This window comes from Etheostoma spectabile, chromosome 22 (assembly GCF_008692095.1).
Source record: "Etheostoma spectabile isolate EspeVRDwgs_2016 chromosome 22, UIUC_Espe_1.0, whole genome shotgun sequence".
In the NCBI taxonomy this organism is placed as follows: Eukaryota; Metazoa; Chordata; class Actinopteri; order Perciformes; family Percidae; genus Etheostoma; species Etheostoma spectabile.
In genome coordinates, this window is record NC_045754.1 from 14966660 (window position 1) to 14988955 (window position 22296).

The following is a 22296-nucleotide window of genomic DNA, read 5'->3' on the forward strand; positions in this document are numbered from 1 at the left end:
TGTATGTCTGAATGACAAAAACCTATGACTTAAACAGATAAAGCCATTAATGTATTCCATTTCTGAAAAGAGTTAAATTTTTTCAGTAACTGACATCAGCAGCAGCCTGCATTGCAGCTGCATGTCTGTCCATATGTTGGCCTTTTCCAATCTCTGTCAGATTGGCCCTCAGATGGAGAGTACCACCTTGATGTCTACACTGATCACACTCAGAGGTCACTGATAATGATCAAAACAATTTCTCCTGAGAGGCAGAGCTAGAAGGTGTCTATTCGCCTGCGCCTTCCACCCTCCTCCCCCGATGCATGGCGTCAATTACTCGCTGTGACGGTACTAGTATGAATAATGCAGTGGTCCCCTGCCCTGGCCTGGAGTGAGATGAACGCCTGTGTGTGCCTACTGACATGAAAGTGAGAGGGCAAATGTTCATATGAATGATCAAATAAGAACAGCAGCAATGCAGAAGCTAAAACAGCAGTGTGTTATACACTGGTCACTCAAATGAGCTCAATCACTGAGGCATGCATTCCACTCAACATGTAACCCCACGTGATCCCTGTACTCAGCTGTCGTCGTTATTCAGCATTTCCATGATTAATAGTGTTTAAAGCTTTTTTTGCCTGGGGATGTTTTTGCTTCAGGCTCCTCTGATACTGTTGAGGGATGTTATATCCTAATGAGGCTTACATGGGTAATTAAAAGGCTGGATAAAATGTACCGTAGATTAAAAAAAAAAAAAAAACTGCATAATGAAATAGTTTCAAGGCCAAAATGTGTCCTCTGACACTGTAGTATATATTCTTTCCAGGGTGGTATTGTGATCAGTAAGTCATGCAGGGTATGGAGTTGACTGTTACAGGGTCCATCGGTGGATTTATAGCGCTGCATTTCATCTATATGGCATCCATCTCCACATGCAATCTGTCACCCTCGCTCCTACTTCACACCATCACCCTTCTCCTTTATACAGTCTTCTCTTATGATCTCTAGCCTGAAGATACGATAGCCATCCATGCATGATTGCACTGTTACAGTCCGACACCATCATTTACATCAAACAAAGCCAGCCCTTTGAATGGTTTTTATTTGTTTATCTTATAACTAATATTAATTTACAGAAGCATTTTAAAAGCATTTAAAAAAAAACGCATTGACCTTAAACAACTAACCCATTTATCTCCTGAATACAGTATATCAAGTGTATTTGATAATCTGCAACACTATACTGTATAAAGAAACTCTTTGCTACTGTGACACTTCTCTCTAACTGTTAAAAGATAGAAATCAGGTTGGGATGGGAAATAAACACTGAGAGACACGTAGGAACAAAGACGGATTGATTCAAAAGTCCAAGCCAGAATAATGGCTCACAGTGGCTATTAATGGTATATCAGACCAAAGTAAAAGACAGAGGGAGATTTCTCTCTTTTCTGTTGCTGAGCCATTCCCCTCTCAATCTCTCCATCTGTCTCTGTCACCACAAAATCAGTGATGGCACAGAGAAAAACACCATGCTGTAAATGGGAAAGGACTTATGAGTAAGAGAAAGGAGGTGTGTGTGTGTGTGTGTGTGTGTGTGTGTGTGTGTGTGTGTGTGTGTGTGTGGTGTGATCGGTTGCCGAGCATCAATGATTCAGTTCATCTGTCTCCCACGCCCTGTCTGCCAGACTGATACAGGAGAGCGTTGTTTGCTTTGTACCAGTGTTTGTGAGAGAGAGCTCAGGGTACTGTATGGTCACATTCAGTCCACCAAAACTGCCCCGAAATAGGCAACTCAAAGTCTATTCTAGTGTAATTTACACTTCAGCTTAATCCAGCACTGAAACAGGAAATGTCTCAGTTGCATGAGCTTCGAGTAAAGACGGACACAAGTGTGGCTACGCCTTTACACTCCATTCAGAGAGACTCCATAAGAGATTCTAATGCTGCGACAAGGACATGTCCCCCACTGGCTTCCCAACGTGTCTGCAGCCAGTTGAAAGATTGGACTGGAGAGTCATCGGTTCAAGTCCCTGTACGGAGTGTGGATCGGTAGCTGGAGAGATGCCACTTCACCTCCTGGCACTGCCAGGTGCCCTGGAGCAAGGCACCTTACCCCCCCTCCCCAACCGCTCAGGGCGCTGGTCTAGTTGGCCGCCACCTCACTCTGACATCTCTCCCTTGTGCATGGTTAGGTCGTGTTGTGTGTGTTGTTTTGTGTGTGTGTGTGTTGTGTGGGTGTGTGTGTGTGTGTGTTTGTGTGTGTGTGTGTGTTGTGTTTTGGTGTGTGTGGTGTGTGTGTGTGGTGTGTGTGTGTGTGTTGTGTGTGTGTGTTTTTTGTGTGTGTGTGTGTGTTTTTGTTGTGTTTTTTTTCAGGCCTGTGTCTAGTGATTACTAACAAACAAAGCTGTAATTTCCCCACTGGGGATCAATAAACGGTGTAAATAAATCAAATTAAGTTTCAGATCATGGCCTCCCATTTCGAAGAATGAATTTTAGGTGTATGCATTTTTGGCCCATTAAAAATACACATTAATTCTTTTCTCTAGCTGAGCATGGCCAAAAGATGTCTCAAATGGCACAGAAAAACTACCAATGTACTACTAATAAGACATTTGTTAGCTTTTAAATACAATGATGCTGAGCATAAGGTAATACGATAGGGGAATAAGTAACATGCAATCTGCACATCCATATATCTGCACTGTTCCTAAAGCCTCAGTCTTTTGCTGATGCCAGTTTAAGAGCAAGAGAAAAATGGTTTTAATTTCCAGCTGCAACGGCTGGCTGGCTGGCTTGCTGGCTGGCAACAAGGAAGTCCGAGACAAGAGATGTGAGTCTGAGGTTCCAGCTGCAATTCTTGCTTGGGGTTGTGTGACTAACTTGATGGGAACTGCTCCCAGGATGAGGTCAGCCAGAGGCTTGTTTGGTAAGCGGGCCATTCATTGGTGTCCTCCTCTGGTGGGAGTGAAGTGAAATGGCTAACTTTATTGGCCGGATTTTTGGCTGCCTTTTCTTCCAATGAAATGCACCACTGAGAGTGGAGGATGTGGCCCTCAGGTCACAGAAACACAGCAATAATTTCAACATGAAAATACTTACAGAAATAAAACACACAATGAGATGTAGCGGGAGGTTTGTTGGGCTTATTTCAACCTTGAAGTCTTAATGTTCATTCATTATTCATAATATTCATCAAAGGTCCTTGTAAAATAGAGCCAGACATGCTGGTGTTTTGTGATCAGATTTGTGGATATTATTTTTTTAAGCCTTGTGTGTCTCTGAATCTTATGACTGAGTCTTTATTTCCTATATGTGTTTGAATTTCGGACACAAAGCAATGCAGTGTTTTAGTGTTTCACAGGCGATGACTTGCACTTAAAAACATTACATATACCCGGCGTTAATCTGATTTCTCTTCAACTGCATGCAGCCTCTCTGGTGTATAGCATAATAAAGCTCTACTTATGTTATAAATGAAACTGGTGCATTAATGGTAAATGTCTTTAAAGCCAAGGGCGTGTGCTTTATCTGCTGCATAAATGCGACCTGAAACCTTTCTAATCTGGAGTGTTTTCATCTCTGCTCAGGCAGTAAGCACTTCACAGACAGTGTTCCGTTATGCAAACAGGAAGTGAGATGATCTTTTACATTTCCATCCAAATCGCACTTGGTCATGGTATTGGTCACTGCTTTAGACAGGAGCCTGCCACAACTGTCATACCTTGATGCGTTTGAACTGTTCCTTAACCTTCTGTGAAACACTATCCATACACTGTGTTTTTCTTTTGTGAAATAAACTCTTTCACAGCTTCTTATCAGGGGCACACACACACACACACACACACACACACAGGTTCTGAAAGAGCAACAGTACCCAAAAGACTTCCCTTCTCTTTGTCTTTCTGCTTCCCCCATTTCCACTGAAGATGGATTTCATAGACTGGGGCTCTGCTTTAAAAAAAGGCACCTCTTAAAATAGATCCCACAAAACAAATGCCTCCATGTGCCTGGGCTCCATGATACAATCAAAGCAATGACCTTTTTCTTAACATGATCATTGTGTCATTCTTTCCCCCTTTGTCTGTATATCCCTTTCACTGTCCTCCTCTGGCCTCTCTTTCCCCTCCGTTGCTCCTCTCTTCAGGTGACAGCAGTGTGTGTAGTCTGGTGTTGTCAGGCTGGTTCCGTCTGCTCCCTAACAGGCTGTTAAGACTGACACTTCAGTACATTGGGCGCTGGCAGCACCAGGATTCTATTCCCCCATTATCCAGTTGTTTTTCATTTTCTTGACTTGTGTACAATGTCTGGGGTTTGAATCAGGTTATTGACATTTTACCCAAGCCTTCCCCTCTCATTCTTCACTGACTGCTTTTCCATGTTATGGTGTATATGTATTTCTGACATAATTATCCACCTGAGCTTACAAAGACACATTTTCTGCAAGAAACATGGTTGTTGATTGATACAATGGTTGTTAAATGTTAAGATGCCTGATCCAGGTGAATCTCAATAACAAGTTGGCCACTTTTAAGTACCTCTATCCCCCTGTATGTGGTGCAATAGAAAAGAAAACACTTAAATAATCTTAAAAAAAAAAAATCTAACACTTGTTATGTAATCTCTAAAATCCTGTTATATCAGTGGATTTTCATTTCCTGTCCGAGGTGTTTGATGACATCAAGAGGATGAAACCAGGGTTTCCACTCCTACAGTGACCTAAAAGTAAACCTTGAAAAAGCCACCTTATTGAGATTGAATTACCATCATTGGCTTTGTAGTTATCTCACATGACATTTAACAAATTCATTTTGTTTACAGACATTTGCCTCTTTCAGCCCCTAATCATATTGGCTCTTCATGATTTTGGCTCCACATAATTGCTCAGATAAAGGCTGCGGGGAGCTGCCGTTTTCATTATCCAGACAGAATAGCCAGATGGAGAAAGACTTGAGTGGTGGAAAGCATAACCACAGTCTATTCTGTCGCTAGATTTCCCCACATTAATGGGCTGCTGCAGAGCGCTGCCTCTCCGAATGCTTCCCTCAAATCCCATGTGGTGCTCTGGCTGGGCAGAAGCAGGAGGCTGAGAGCAGATTATCTCACTTTCACCATGTGTTCTATATACATCCACACATAAGTATATGTAAATACACCACAGCCTGTTGGAGTATGATTTGGACTCTGTGTGTGACCTATATCTGATATCATTTTTAACAGACCTACATGCTGAAGGAACCCAAAACATAACAAATGATGTGACATCTGGCCAGCTGTTGTGGGAGCCAAATTGTGGCCCATGCTCTAACCTTTCAAATACTGGATCACACTACTGTATAAATGCTCTAATTACATTCTATTCCATGCAGAGTGAACGTAAAAACGATACAAATTGTGGTATCTGGTAATTTCAGACTGCAAGCACATGGACACAAATAAGACATATTCTGATGTAGTATGACATCTCAAACAATGGACTTCTCACTGTACCCCAAGTCTTTTAAATGCCTTATTGATGAGTCATTCCAAACTGATAGTAAGCATTATAAAGGATGAATCACTCTTTGTACTGAATAGCTTTCTTGGATTGTAGTTATTCAACTCTCAGAGATTTACTTTTGGCATAATAGGACCAAATGCTTCATAAAATTACCTGAGGTGAGGTTGGGTTCCCTCAAAAGCTGTTCTGAAGAAATATGATAATAGAATATTCTATCACAGTACAGTGATAAAGGTACACTTTTAATACTCTTATTACATTCATCTTCTGATCTGCAGTGGATAAAGTGCAATCTAGGGCACACTGATACCAGTATATCAGGTAACAGATGTTAAGTTAATGAACTAAAAGAGGATAGATATGGTATTAAAGAATTTGAGAGACTGAGTGAGAGTTTTTTATTAAACATTTCAGAAATTAAACCCCATTTACTAAGTTTCTGCCTTGTCCACACAGAGAATATTAGAGAGATACAAGATTGATTATTTAGCGGCCATGTTTTTTTTAACCTACGTAACGATAATGGCTTATCCTAATTTCCATTGAATTACTAATAAAAAAAATTCTGTATTCAGCTATGTATGAGTGGCACACTGTAGGTCTGACAATCTAACAAGTAAAAAGGAAAGCAGACAGCGTGTGAGTTTGTAATTCACGTTGGTCCATCCATCCATGGTTTGTCTAGACACGCTGTGTCCCACTGTAACTTAAAATCAAATCAAATTTACTTGTCACATACATAATCATACCCAGTACAATGTGCAGTGAAATTGACTGTGTACCTGTCCGGTCCTGTCTCGATAAAAACAATTACAATAAATCCATAGAAAATGAGGCGGTGAGTGGGGGGGCTGGCCACAGTTCATATTGAACAGACGGCCAGCCTGAGTGAAGAAGCTCCACCTCATCCTCTCTGAGTTTGTTCTCAGGCAGCGATAACTTAGATTTTGCTGCCATCAGGGATATCAGAATGTTTGTGACTTTAGACCTGCAGCGCCTGATTTAAATGTCCTGCATATTGGAGTGAGGAGCTCTGATGATCCGCCACCCAAGTCGACCACCCTCTTGATGGCCAGGTAGTCTTTTTGGGTGCTGCCGCCCATCCAGATGCTGATGCTCCCAGACAGAATGCTGATCCCAGTGGATCATGGATCCTTTTCTGTTTCCTGCTGAAGTCCACAATCAGCTCTTTATTTTTTGTGGCTTTCAGAATGAGATTGTTTTCCTGGGACCAGTTCTCAAGGTTGTCGATCATCATTATCGGGGATCAGAGCCACTACAACTGTATCGTCAGCAAAACAATTTACAATGATGTTGGAGTCTGATGTGGCCATGCAGTCGAGAGAGAGAGAGTAAAGTTGACAGCTTTTTAAAGAGCATGTAGTAAGGGATGGCAGAGTAAATTGCCTGACCATTGCCTGCAGCTGTGCTAAATTTAGAGTATTTTAAAGACACAGGTAAGTGAAATGAATGAAGCAGAATACCCTGCCGCAAACCCGCAGTAGCTGTCCTGGTTAAATGCTGCAGTGTACCAGAAACAAAATAACAATTGTGCAATTCAAACTGCTGTGTAGCATGAATGTCTCTAGTTGTTAAGCGAGTCTGTTCATTCAATGACCCTCTGCTCTGCATGGGAGAGCGTGCCAACCACTGGGTTATCAAAATAAAATAGAAACAGTGTTTTACACATACCCTGCTTCTATGGTCATACACTGTAAGGGCACACATCCTCTCAAGATAAGAAGTATTGTCTCAACTTAATTAATCTTCTAAATGAGCTGCCTGGAATGTGTTGTTTTGGTTGCAGCCTGGACAATTTGCCAGTATTTGAACTAATGAGATGAGAAGGTAGAGGGAAGGTAAACAGAGAAGAGAGAGTGCATGGACAAACATCTCTAACTACCTTAGTATGCAAGATGAGATCTTTTATTTTCCCCTTCTTGCCTATCTGAATGTCAATCACAGAGGTACATGCAAGCAATCAACAATCCAGCTGCTTCCTGTAAAGGTTATGTACTGCTGGAAGAGGTTTTTTTTCTGCCAGCTGCAAACCAAACACTGTTTTTAAATCACACCAACAGGTTGGTTCAGCTGTGCCCAGGTTTGCTGAAAATCGAATGGGCTTTTTAGCAGATGACCCACAACCTTGTCCTCTGTCCTTCGGCCTGTTCTGCCAGCACTGAATATATTTTATGTGTTTAGTGCTCTATTGTAGTGACACAGAAAGCATAGCTCAGAGAGAATCTGTGCAGCGAATTTGCACAACAATGCCTCAAACGTGCAGACATTTTCACAGTACTGTAGTATATGACAACCTACATGCTTTACACAAAAATATGAAGTATATAAATACGTGGACTTTAAACTTAGTACACATTTAGGAAAAGAACATCCAGGTGTCATGCCTGTAAAGATATCTACAGTATGTGAATAACTACTTAAAAAAGAAAAAAGAAAAGAAAATTATCCCAACACATTTACTTGTTTTATTTCTTTTCACAATAAAACAAATAAATCATCCTTTTCCCACTTCTCCCACTTACACAAATCTGCTCTGATGTGTATAAATACACAACCACAGAAGCGGCAAGAGATGTGGATAAAAGGCTATTAATTCTTGTTCGGGATTAGATTTTCTCCTAGTCCCTATGACAAAAATGAATCTATATTCATACCCCTTCTCGGTTGTGTGCTATATTTGTTTTTAAATTGGCTCGCCTTCAGCTGAGGAAATATTTGGGTTGCAGTTTACATATTTGTGTAACAGATTAGGTAGAATATGTTATAAAAAGGATTTGGGAAAATAATTTTTACTGAGCAATAGGGTTGGGTATTGTTGTTGTTTTTTCTCGATAACCCTGCTAAAACGAGATTTTTAAAACTGTGACGGTGCCTAAACGGTGCCTGGACCGATACTTTAAACAAAAAAAGAGCACAACACAAAAAGAAAGAACGGCTTATTATTGCTTAGGCCATATGGTCAAATTTAAATGATTTTTGTTTTTCTTACAACCAGTTTTACCAGTCAATTGCTGTTAAACGTAAAAAAGAAAAACACTAGATGGTCAGAGGGTATTCTACAGTAACTTTTAATGCCCAATGAGCTTACGAGTTGCACCATTGTCGGGGGTGTTTCTCCAACAATTCTGACTACGGCAGTGGCAATGGTGTCTCAAAATCCAGCTAGTCTACTCTGTCTTTAGCTGCAGACTGTTGCACATTCTGGTGTTGGAATCCTTTCCAGTGAAGTACAGTCACATATTAGACCGTTTAGCTGTCAGCATTTTAACCGTGTTTAAGCCAGCTACTAGCTAACAGTAGGCTAACGTTACCTGCTGCAAAGTGTAATGTTAACTAGTATCGCATGCAGTACAGGCATTTAAGTGTCACTAAGAGGAACAGTAACACATCATCTGCATAAAACTGGCCCTAGGTGATGTGTAGTGCCTGTAGAGTTCCCTGTCCAATTAATAATCATTCACCAAATGTACATTTTTGTTAATTTGCCAGTATGAATTTCCAGTTGACACCTATTGAGTTTTGGTAGCTCATTTTCTTCCTTTAAAAGTACGTGTGTGTGTGTGTGTGTGTGTGTGTGTGTGTGTGTGTGTGTGTGTGTGTGTGTGTGTGTGTGTGTGTGTGTGTGTGTGTGTGTGTGTGTGTGTGTGTGTGTGTGTGTGTGTGTGTAATACTTTTAGTACTCTATTGCATACATAGATAGCAGCTAAACCTATTTCAGTTTCAGCTGATATTTCATCATGTCAGTTTTTTCCATTACTTTCATATTCCCTCATTAAATAGATATAAAATAGAAATTGTCATGTGTGCGTACAGGTTTTATTTGTGGAAGGAAAGCTAGACTGTACTACATATAATTCCTTTAGCGTTTCCCTCATTGAGACCTCCCAACTTGAGTGCTTTTACTTCGTGAACATCCAACGCTTTGATCTAACCCTGGAGCTGAGAACAATCTAATTTTTTTCTTAGTTTCTTCTATTAACAAGAACAGTCACTCTGCAAGTCTTCAGAAGAGTCTATTTGATGTTCAATTGAAGGCAACCCCCACTCTTCTTTCTTCTCTCTTTGCTCCCCTCTCTACAGCAGCCTCAACAGAAGCTGAACCAATTCATTAGAAGGCTCAGAAAGTCAATTATGGTAATGGTTCCCTTTGCCAGGGGAGGTGAAAACTCAGCAAAGCCACATACTTTTTATTGCACTTCTTCTATATATTCTTCTATATGTTTTATTTAGACCTCATTTAAATGTGCAAATCGATCTCTTGAAGTATAGAGGGCAAAAGAGCTGGAGAGCAGAGGATTAGAAAAGAGGCTTTGGTTCCATGCAGTCGAGCTCAGGCAAAGTGATGATAGAGGGAGGGTAAACCAAGTGTCAGGAGACCATCCACAGGAATCCCTCTTACTTAATCATGCATCAGCCGAGCATCAGGGAATCTCCCAGCCTCATTACGAAATGTGTTTTCAGAAGCTCGCACAGCAGTGCAGCTCTTGCTTGAAAGCCTCTGCTTATCCACTCAACTCTCCTCCCTTCTTCCTATCTTTTTTAGATCAGATCGCTCTAGGGAAGCAATGTCATGCTTGATTCATCGAGACGCTTCTCGCACCATCCTAAATCCCTTTCTTTTTTCTCTAAAAAGGAAAGCTTGGCCAATTTCAACAAGTTTGTGTAACTGGCATGGAAGGCAGTAGAGGCTTTAGCTAAATTTTGCATTTACTTTATCATCTGTTTTTGTGCCAAAAGCGAGTGACTGTGCAAAAACAGTTAAACCAAAGCAGCATGCGCATTAAAATATGCAAAAGTAATTTTCTTCTGTTAAAAATGCACTGTAAATACTAGTCTCTTCAGTTAAACCCCTCCACGATTGTATAATCATAGTTTAGAATTTGTACACTTTGCACAAAGCACACTGTTTCTCCACATGCAGAAACAGTGTGCTTTGGGGTTTAGTGAGAGCAATTTAATTTCATGATTTGGAGGGAGGTGTCTTAGCTTTTCCAAAGCTATTCCAACGTAAGCTGCAAACTTTATATTGTCCAATTAACTATCTTACTACACAGTAGTAGTAATAAACTAATCCAGCATTACTTCCCAGGCCAAGGAGCACATCATTAGCTACTACACATTGTGGGTTACTAGTTAAATTAAAAACACATGTACATCCGCTGTGTACCATTTGACCCTCTTTGTGGATACTTGTTATGCATATATGAGTGTAGGTGTAACATTAGCAGCTCTGGCTTGCTCTCTATTGAATTTTGGGAGGCCAAAACTTGCCAAGCCAAACTTGTCTTGTCCTCAGGATGTGGTGCAGCAATTTGGAGTCCCTAGGTCTCCACTATTTGCAACTTCGCCATCTTTTAGTGGGGATTTTTGGATCCAGTTCTTCAGCCCCGATGGCACCAGAATGTTTACATAATGGATTGTTGAAATATGAAAAAGGTAATTTGGCCTCTGGATATTATTCTATGCTTATGCAGAACCTGGGGGATGGAGCCTGGTCAGCCCTCAAGAAGACATGGGAAAGGGAGCGGAGTATTACACTGGATGATGAGGAGTGGGACAGTATTTTAACGCAGTGTGTGGGTGTGCATCATTTAGTTCAAAATTATGCTTTGTTTCTATTGGACTTCTTCCAGATTGTTTTTGACTTGGTTTGAACACACACACATTGTTGTAAATGTAAGACAGAGGACAGCCAATTACTTATGTCCTGTGGTCCTGTGATAAGGTCTAGGAATTTTGGACCGGGATACATGATAACCTGTGTTTGATTGCGGGGACCCATCTTCCTTTCAGCCCGAGATTATTTGTTCTAAGAGATGGATCAATCCTAAGCGGAATAGGTAAGCACATAAGAAGTTGGGTCCAAAATAGTTTAATGATAAGCCAATGATAAGAGGATGGAGGAATGAAGGGGTGCTGTTAATTCAAGAGTGGGCTTGTGCGATGGCTGGTGTGGCGGCGTTTAAAAAAAAATGTTTCGTGCAAACAGTCCGCCAGATTGGATGTCTATACGGGAAAATGGGGAAGCTGTGTGCTAGTATACGTGTTTATTTGGTTTGTGGTGTGTCTATTTTAATATTATTGTATTTTATGGTCTTGAATACTGTGGTTATTGGGTCATCTTTTCTTGATTTTTGCATGTGTGGGTGGTAATGACCAGGGGAGGGGGGTTATAGGTACATATTGCAAAATATGTGTTTTATTTTAAAAAACAAAATTGTAATCTTAAAAGAATTTTGAATGGTAAATCTGCCAGTGTTGGAAGGGCTTAGCAACAGTAACATAGGGGTGTAGCAAACAGTCAGTTACTTATCTTTAATTTGATAGTGTGATCAAGCATGCTACTCAGGCACAAGCTACAACATAATTTGAAGTGAACCAAGATTCCATTCGGATAACAATATCTCCACCATATCCCTGGCACCCCTCTCCTCTTCTTGAATACACCTTTTCAGTTCAAATATGGCTCCCTGTGGTTCCGGCTCATTTCAGAGTTCATGTGGAACCTATTTGTATTTCTGCCTCGTATGATGCCAACTAGACGCTGCATTACTCTTCCAGATTCATTTCTGCGCCGCCTTCCTCGGGCCCAGAGGGAGATAAAAAGAGTCGGGCCTCTTTACTGGAGCTCAACAGCCCCCATTTAGAGTGACTAGGTTGACCCGTGGCAAGAAATTAAGGAGCTGAGGCCCATTGAGCAGCCCAGCTGATAGAGGCAGAGGATAATAAATCCACTGAGAAAGAGGAGGGAGGTTAAGAAGGAGGGGTGTGGGATGAATGTGGCAGCTCATACAGCCTCAGGGGCACTCAGGATCCCTTTATTAGCATGGCTATTTTCACCCTCGCTCTTTCAGAGCGAGGGTCTCTCGTCTCTTCATTGAGCAAAAGCGTCAACATGTATGTGGGATTGACTTAAAATAAACTACAGTGCCTGTGTTCATCCTGATGAAGGTGTAGCTAATTGATGTTTTTTTTAATAGTATTTAGAGTCCTCTGGCACAGAGGAATAGACTATATCAGGCTTTGGCAACACAGGCAACACTTGGTTTTGCTCTTTTCATGGTGATTGTTGACTATAACAAAAATAGTCAGATTATCATCAACCTTTTAACTTTTAAAAACAGGTGTTATTGGTAATGTTTCAACCAAAGGTGTTCTTCGCCTAGCAAATACTGTACCCGATGAAAACAAAAAGAGTCCTATTCACCATGTGTCTTAAAAATTCCTAAATACAAGTAAAAAAGTCAATAAATTAGAGTCCAATCATTCTGTTAATGAATACACTAATACGGTAGGTGTCAAAGGCTTATTAATAGATAACTATTGTACAGTAGGTGCAATAGGCTGTTAGTATGTGTGCATTTTTTGTTTAGCCACACTAATGTGTGTTACAGTGGCTTGAAAAAGCAAAACGAGAGCAGGAAGGACCGCACGATTAAACACAGAGTTGGCCGAATTACCTGCAAGCCGATGCCACACTGGCGCAAAGGGAGCGCTTTTCTGAGGGCTTTGCATAACCCTCTCTGTTTAGAATTACTGCTTATGTAATCATATCCGTGCTGAGGTCTGACTGGTTGGCATTCGAGCACCAACCGGCCATGCACCATGACATGAGGAAAAGCCTGGAAAATGATGTAACGTCACATCTGAAAACCTATGCATCAACTGCTACAATACGCAGCTTGGATCCTGCATAACATGACTGTTAACAGATACTCTTCATACAGCTTCCACACACACACACACACACACACACAACACAAACACACACACACACACACGCTGCTGAATCTTCTTAAAAAGCCAATTATTTGCTTTAAATCAAACAGTAGGGCTTTAAATAGGACAGCCTGACAGCAAATACAAACCTATATTAAAAGTCAAAGACTCCAAAAAAAAAATATATAATTTTTTTTAAACTTTATTTCTTAAAATCATTGAAAAAGTCGCTAAGGTTTGGTAATCAACATTAATAAAGACTCCCAACTTAAGCAGATTTTAATAGAAGAAGACTTGGCTTGAACTCAAAGTTATAATCCCGGTGTAATTATAATCAAATCTGATTCCTGCCAGTGTCTCTGCCATCTGGGCTTTTTGACTTAATATCATGTTTTCTTTCTTCCCTCCTCACGTCCTTTTTTTCTCTCTTTCTTGTCTGCAGGGTTTTAAGGACACAGTCACTTGAATGGTATTATAACAATGTGAAGAGTCGCTTCAAGAGGTTCGGCAGCGCCAAGGTTTTGAAGACTTTGTACAGAAAACACATTATAGAGAGAGGAGCGTTCTCTGATCTCCCAGGTAACTTCATCCTCTCACTCATTTCTAATCAGCCATGCATGATCTTTGTCATATTGCCATTCTTTTGCCGTTTATATGCTTTTAATCATTCTCGTCTGCATGATTTTGATTGCAGAGCGGCCTTCTGTTTCTGTTGTCACGTTGGGATTAATGCCAATTTGGCCAGAGACGTATTATAACTTTCTCAAACAACTCAAAGAAGTAAAAAAAAAAGCTTCATTTGAGATGCAAGGTTTTGGTCGGACATTCAGAGTAAGCTCACTGCATTGCTCATTAGTTTACTTTGTTAAATGATCACTCACTCTGTTTCACACATGTTTGTTCTCTCGCTGACTGATTGACTTAATTACTTTCTTCTCACTGGCATGTAGAGACACAGATTTTCCCTCAGACAAACACACGTGTATCTCCAGGGTTATGTTCAGGGCTGGCCATTGCTAAGGGGAACTATTTCTATTTTCACTTTACTTTGATTGCAACATCCTTAGTTTGATTTGAGCAAACCACTTTCTAAGGTTGCATTTTAATTTTAATAAAGCTCCTATGTTATGAACTTGCATTTGTTAGGTGTATGCAAGGCAGCGTTGTTGTTTGTGTGTGAGTGTGTCAGCAGTGATGGTGCTGACAGACTACGGCTGCCTCGCGGACTCGTCCCGCCAGTTAATCCTTGTGTGGTGGCTCAGGCCACTTTGCGTCCTCAGTGAATTGTTCCTGTGCAGGGCAGCAGCAGGGCAGCTTTTATCCAGCCTCCCCCACTCCAGATAACATTGTTTTGACCTGGCTGCAACATGATCGGTCTGCCTCTGTGACTGACTACAAGGCATTATTTCAAACCCTGGTACATGGGATTAAATGGATGAAGAGAGCACAGAGAGGATAAATCAGGTCAGACTTGAGGCAGAACGGGATGAGGTTGAGATGAGGGGGTGTTTAGGGATACACTGTGACCCCAACTGAAGTTTGAAGGCCCGAGTGAAACAAACAAAAAGCGTTCCATCATAATCATAAGACATGTGTGCACACAGTAGAGGACACTTACAGTACAGTTACAGTTTTTACGGAAACGCTACATTTTCCTTTTTGCAGACAGCACGTCTTGTAAAAGCCGGCATGACTATATTTACGGGATAACATTGCTAGATTTGGCTCCCTGGAAATCTAAAAATATGTTGGTCAGAAAGAAGCTTACAAGTATTTAGCCTAATAACAGAATAGTTCAGTTCAGATTTGTATTGTCCCACAGGAAGGAATTCTATGCAGCATAAGAACATGAAATCATAACACATAAACACCATGGAAACACTAAGGCAATTGAACACTTTTTAAGTACTTGTACTGCCCTAACATTACAGAACACAATTAAAGGTTTATGAGATACAAGCAAGGATAATTGCAAAAATAAGAGCTGAGATAAACAATTAAGTTGCTTTAATGCTTTAGTTGTTTTTATAGCTTAACTTTATTTATCAATCATAGTCAGTGTACAAAAAAACTCCAACGAAGGCATGAAATACAGTATCGGCTAAGTTTCCCACCGAAGTTATTGGCATTTTACAGTTCATTTAGGCTACTTGATACATACTTTGTTAATGCCATGCTACTGTGCTGGTGGTAATCGTTCTGGTACAGCATGGTAGCTCAGCTCCAGTTCAAAACTAAAAGAGAAAAAGAAAATAAAGAGGCAGGCACCTTAAACCAGTACAACACACCCAAAAAGGAAACACACAAATGGGAAAATATGTGCAGTGAAAAGATGTGTGCTAATCCCCAGCAATAATTTTACTATCATGACAGAGTCTGACTCTACATAGGAAGCCCTCTCAGAACAATCACGATCTTTGTTGTGACCATAGCTCCTACTGGGGTGTACGTGTTGGGGCCATCACCACTGCATTGGTGGTGGTAGAGAGTAGTCGTCTCCCCCAAAGCACTTTGATTGTCTAAGATACAGCACTTTATAAATGTAGTAGTTGTTATTATTATTAATATTATCATGAGTGGACAGGATGAGTCTCCTTCTAAACCTGCAGTTTTCTGATTTCCTTTCTTTACTCCACTTTATTCATCTATCCCTCTCCACCCTTCCCAGCTCTCTCCTCTCCTCTCCTCTCCTCTTACATCATCTGGGGTGGTGGATGAAGGATTATGCGACACGGCTGCTGGTCTCCCAGCTCACATGAGCCCAATAGATTAAACCGCTTCCAATTCTCAAATACTCACACCGCCGCTCCCACTAACTGGCTAGCTGACTTTCCATATCATTATGGATATACTGTGATACGTGTGTGGGTGGGTGTGTGTTGCTTTTGTGTATCTGGATGTTAAAGCCGATATTGTTGGCTCGTCTACGAGAAATATTAGATTTATTGTATGGCAAAGGTCTTTCCCTGATTTACGGTATATATTTTTTAATTTGATGTATTCTTATGTGTGTTTACATGAAAATATCTTGTTTTTTCATCCTTCCCCCACCCCTCCATGTTAAATATCAGACTGAATTAAAAGGGATTTTAAAAATGCCAACAACAAAAAAGCCAAAGCTAGACCTGTCAAAAATATGATTGAGTTTTAATTTATTTGAAAAGAAAATGCCTTTTTAAACCTCTTTTGCAGCAAGTAATTGGATATGTCGAGTGTTTGAACAAGCTTCTAACAGTAACAGATTATGGTGATGTATATCAGTACGGAATATAATGGGATTTTACTTTGGCAAGTAAATCACCACTAGATTGGAAAAAAAACATTCAATTAGATAAAGATGTTGCTCATTAACACACTGATGTTGCAACAGCTCGCTCTGTGTATTACGCTCCAAGGAAAGGAGCTTTTATCACAAAGACCAGAAACTCTGGTCTTAATATTGGTCCCCTGTCTTCATGCATATAGAAAAGCAGCCACAGGAATGTAAAACATTCTCATAAACAGTTTTCCAACCATATGTGAAATATAGGCGGTTTCTATTCATGTGCTTGTAAAGTTCCTTTTTTTTTATTATCACCAAGAGGCTAATGCTTGGGAAATCAATTACTGGTATGTGCGAAATGGCAGCTGACATGTCTGTAAGAGAGATCTATCGTTTCCCCAAAGAGAATGCGTGACCTTCAAACCAACAGGAAGACAAGAGGGAGCGAGTGACTTGTACTTTCCTGTCCTTCATCTCCTGTGTGACCTGTTACACACAACAGTATGATGTGTGTGGGTGTGTGTGTGTGTGGGTGTGGGTGGGTGTGTGTAGAAGAAAGTGAGTGTTGCATGATAGAGATGTGGCCTTTAGAGACTTTTAACATTAAACATTGATGTAGTGTTGGTAGTCTATATCCACGACGTTCCACTTCCGGGATTTCTCCGGTGCCGCATGAAATTCCTCTGGGTGCATGTCTTATTGCGGATGTCCGTTTCCTTCCGCTTCCTCTGTGTTTGTGCATTTTTAAACCCCGGTCGATTTATGAGGACTATGGTTAACTGCTCCTCTGATCTCCAGACAGCTAGCTAGACTATCTGTCCAATCTGATTTTTCTGTTTTGAACAACCTTTGAACGTACACATGATACACCAAAACAAGTTCCTTCCCGAGGCTATTTGGCAGCGGTTTCTGACTCTGACTCTTGCACTATACTCCTATCATGATTTGCCATGGCTATCTGTTTCTTGTTTGTTTCCACCCTGATAAATAGATATAAGCATACTGGCTGTACTTGTGATTCAAAGTTTATAGTAATAAAAAAAAAACACGGTTCAGCTATTTGTTTATCCATCACAGTATCATTTTTGGACATTACCTCTCCAGTCTGGTTTAATGGTATAGCATCACAAAATCCACCATTAAATGCAACCTGATGAGTCTGTTATGAGGTATCAAAAGCAGGAATGATGACTTTTTTTTTATCTTTTCTTTTTTTGACACTTAAATCTCATTCATTTCGAACAGGGGATTACTGTTGTCCCACTTTTCTCCTGCCTTTTGTGTTTGCTGTCACATCCCTCCAGTTGTCTTTGGGAGGCTTCCCACCTATCCAGTAAGATGAAGGTGACTCCAGAAATGTTCAAACACAGTATTATCACCTTCAAACGTGATATTCTGTCTCTGGTGAAAAATATTGAGAGAGAGAGAGAGAGATAGGAGAAGCAGTGCAGTCTTTTGAAGCTTTCTATGGCTGTAACCGTCTTTTCAGTACGATAACAAAGGAAGAGATGTTGTCCTTTTGTATGTGGGACAGAGACTCAACCACGCCTTATAGCATCAGAGCATGCAGTGATACACTTCATAAAAAAAAATTGTCTGTAGACTAATTCCTAGAGATAAACACCATCAGGTCTGTGTCCATTTTCAAAGTCGACAAGTCAAATTCCCACCTCAGAGTTTACCAGTGAATTGGTGGTCAAATTGTCAGACATTGACATGTGGGCTTCTGAAGAGCAGCTTTCCATTCATACACTGTTTTGTTAAAAAGAAAAGATACAGAATAAACAAATAAAAAAGATAAAGAATAAACGAATATATGAACTGTTAACCAAAACTGCAACAAGTTGGGATAATTGGTCAGTGTTAATTAATGTTTGTCCTACCCAAAGTACCTTCATAGCTGTAGCCGTGTTTCTGCAATTCACTTTTAATTTGTGCCGTTACGCTAAACAACCAGTTGCCAATCTTTTTGTTTTACAGCTGTTGGCTGCAGCTAAGCTGAAAGAATACAAATGCCTGTTTGACAACTAGCATTGTTTCATAACTGTGGTTTTATCAAGAAAGTAGAAAGGCAAGGCAAGGCAAGGCAGCTTTATTTGTATAGCACATTTCAGCAACAAGGCAATTCAAAGTGCTTTACACAAAATCAGTTAAACAGATAAAACACAAGTAAAAACAGTTAAAAATCACAAGCATTAAAAACCGGTAAAACACATGAATAGACAGTTAAAAACAAAGAGAAACATAAAACACAAGAATAAAATTTACAGTGCAGCATAAGAAATTTAAAGAAATGATTAGTCATTTAAAGAAAGGCAGCATCAAATAGAAAGGTCTTCAGCCTTGATTTAAAAGAACTGAGAGTAGCAGCGGATCTACAGGTTGCCAGAAAGGTAGCATTCTTCATGAGAATTCCACTTGTCTAGCAGAGTGAGTGCTATTCTGCTGATCTTTTTCTGTCCAAGTGGTTACTTTGCCAAATACCGTCTCAGCATTGAACTCCAGTGCAGTAGGTTAGATGTGGCTAATCTAGTGAGTCAGTGCCAGGGCAATGTGAACAGTAACCCTGCTGCTCTCCTCTGCCGAAATAGCAAAGCAGAATGTAGTAACAAAACACAAGGACCTCCTGGTTCACCTCGTTCAACGGATTCATTCAAGGCTTTCTACAGCACTTTTTACAGCCCTGTGGCCCGCGGCAATGGCAGTAGTTGCATTATAAAAAATTTGAAAATGTGACACTAAAAGCTATTGTTAATTACTGGCTGTAGTTTTCTCCTTCATTTTGCATTCCACCTCCATCGTTTGAACTTTAAAGGCCATGTTGGCCCTGGGACCAATTAATGGACCAATTAATGTCTGTACACACACACACACACACACACACACACACACACACACGTAAATGTTGTGAGCACCATCTAAATAGTCAGTATTATGGATCAAAACATTCATAATTTTAGAGTGTAGTTTTCTCACAGAAAACCCTATTTACATTGGCATCATCTCCACAAAAGGTGAGTAAAAACTCTTATCTCCCAAATAAAAGAGGAAAACTACCTCCCAGCCTGTCGTGATGTAAACAGACATATTGGCCCTCATTTATGAAACGTGCGTACGGCCTAAGGACACACACTCTCCGTCATAGCTTACAGTTGCCTGACTCTGACTCTTGACAAAACACGAGCAAAATAAAAAACACTGCATAAGTCGTGTGTTTATTTAAATATAGGTACACCTACATGTAGGCCTTAGACATTGTAATATAAGCCTATATATTACTATTAGGAGTATACATATGTCAAAGATGTATAAATTAAATAAACTTCAGTTGGAGTCCAATTTAATACGGCAACACTGTTGACCCCATCAGTGATCTCTTTCTATTCCGCATTCTTCCTACAGCCTAACACCAGTTTTTAGACTGCCAAATAGGACACGTTACTGCAAATTAAGCTGAGATGTCAGGGTTTCAATCTCCACCTCTGAAAAGTGCCGCTTCTTAGCCAGATTACGTCTCGCCATGTTGTAAATTGTAGAGGCCTTAAAACCGAGAACATATTGGGGCGTGGTATTTACATTACGATTGTTTCCAGCCACTGCATTTATCAATGTACAACCATTCTTACACTCTGATTGGTGTGAACATTTCATGAATCCCACCGCCTGTCGTAAGAGGATTTCTGCGCTCATATCTGCGCTGGTTTCTACGTTAAGTTGATAAATGAGGACCCTTGTCTTTCAGCCATTCTGATGATGTTGTTTATGAGACTGTTTGCAGCCAGATGCTGCATTATAATTGAAAGGAAAACCGTCTGGACTCTCCTTCCTCCTGCTGCTGCTGCTGCTGCTGCTGCTGCTGCTGCTGCTGCTGCTGGCACCTCAGGAATGTTAGCTCTAAGTGGAACTTTACTGTCTCATTTATTTATACAGTCTTTTGTTAGTTCCCTCTGTCTCTCCACATATTGTCTCTTCCTGACATTTCACTCAACTCAATCCCCACACTGAATGAGCGATTTGCAAAATTTAAAAAACAGGATTTTCTGATTTCTTTTGCTTCAAGTGGTTCCATCAAACCATATTATTTAACTCTGCGTTCATCTGCGAGAAAAAGAGACCAACTATAACTGCACCATGAACTTTAAGCTTAATATATCAGCCTGGTGCTCCAACAAGTGGGCCAAGCTGCTCGAAGACTGAGACAGAAACAAGGCTCTAGGTACTGAGGCCGAGGTGTTGAAGGCTCACCTTCATGGTGCAGAGCAGAACATTGGAGCAATGTCGATCTCTCGATCTGTCGCCAGACTGGAGACAGAGACCAAAGACAACAAGTCTCTTTGGAAACAGGTAGCGTCTCACCACCGAGCTCCAGGATCTGATGAGTGAGCAGTTTGCCATCCGTCAAGAGATGAACAAACTGAAAAACCGACTGGAGGCACGACTTGAACCAACCTCAAGCCTAACACCACCAGGAAGAGTTCACTCCAGAGAGAAACTGTCCAGCTGAAGGAGCAGGAGGTGGAGTCCCTCACTGTTTTACAGGCCCTCAAACTCGCTCCAGAGGCCAAAGTCTCTGAAGAGAGGTGAGATAAAAGAGGCGTTCAGTCTGAAAAAGAGTCTGAAAATTAAGTATTTTTATTTTATTTAACCTTTATTTAACCAGGAAGCTCTTGAGATTAAAATCTCTTTTCCAAGAGAGACCTGGCCAAGATGGCACACCAGTTACAATTTAAACAGAAATAGGAGGAGTCCACATCCAACTAAGACCTCTACACCTCAGCACCTTTCACCATCAGCAGCTGTATGCTGCAGATGGTGTGGTGGTATGCTGCTTCAAAATAAAAGTTCTGCCTGTATAGCTCTATTTTGTAGTAGTTGTTAAAGGTAAGTTGTGAACTATTACACACCACACTTGTTTTTCTCCCATCCTAGAATGCTGTATGGACTAGCCAGACCCTCCTTCACATTGCTATGGAGAAAGATGCGAGACTGAAAGGAGGGTATCTCATTCTGTGGGGCATAACATATCTGTCAGAATGGCTTACCTCCATAAATGTGGTTAAAGGAAGTGTTTTTGGACACAGCATATATTTAACTTTTCCATAGCACAAAATAACTATAGCACATCTGCAAATGTTAAATAGTATTTGACTAATACCAGTATTATATAAAAGTTGCTGACTTTTTCTACCAAATTCCACTTGTGTTTTTAAATTACACATCAGTCATCTAAAAAAGCATCTTGGAAACATAATAATGTTGTTAACACAATAATGAAAAAGAGAAAAAAAATTCAGAGACATGAGACATGCATTGTTGTTTTCTTTTCAATTTATTCAGGGAAGGTTCACTGAGAGGCAGCCTTTCTTTAGCAGGAACACCCTGATCACATTCACACACTTACCCATTCATAACTAGAAGCTGCCCAGTCTGATCTGCCGGCCACCGAGCAGCTCCACTGGAGCGTTTGGAGGTCAAGGGCTTTGCTCAAGGGCACCTCAGTGGTGGAAATGAGGGAGGTACAAGCACTGCTTTCCCCACCCAGATTCTATCCCGTTGGTCTGGGGATTGACGGACGACCTCCAGGTCACAAGCTTGCGTCTCGAACCTTTAGGCCACCACTGCGCCTCTAAACCGAAAGGTTACGCAGTTTTCCCGTTCTCTCACTCACAGAGAAACCTCACTCACATACAACACACACTTGCACACACACTCAGAGACCCTTGCAGTTCCATGCCACTGCTGTCTGTGTGGTTACCATGGAGATATCGAGCGATTTACTTCTCCACTCCCCTGAGTGGAGGAATGGCAAGTGGTG

At 40.8% G+C, this 22296-nt stretch overlaps 1 protein-coding gene across 4 annotated transcripts in view; it reads left to right on the forward strand.

Annotated features, from left to right (window-relative positions):
- The window catches only part of myripb (myosin VIIA and Rab interacting protein b), a 116115-nt gene that overhangs the window by 71380 nt on the left and 22439 nt on the right, over positions 1–22296 (forward strand). For all 4 annotated transcript variants that reach the window (XM_032503604.1, XM_032503605.1, XM_032503606.1 and 1 more), the window contains exon 4: positions 13662–13798. In XM_032503604.1, the coding sequence (XP_032359495.1) occupies positions 13662–13798 (137 nt within the window). The remainder of the gene's footprint in view (positions 1–13661; positions 13799–22296) is intronic.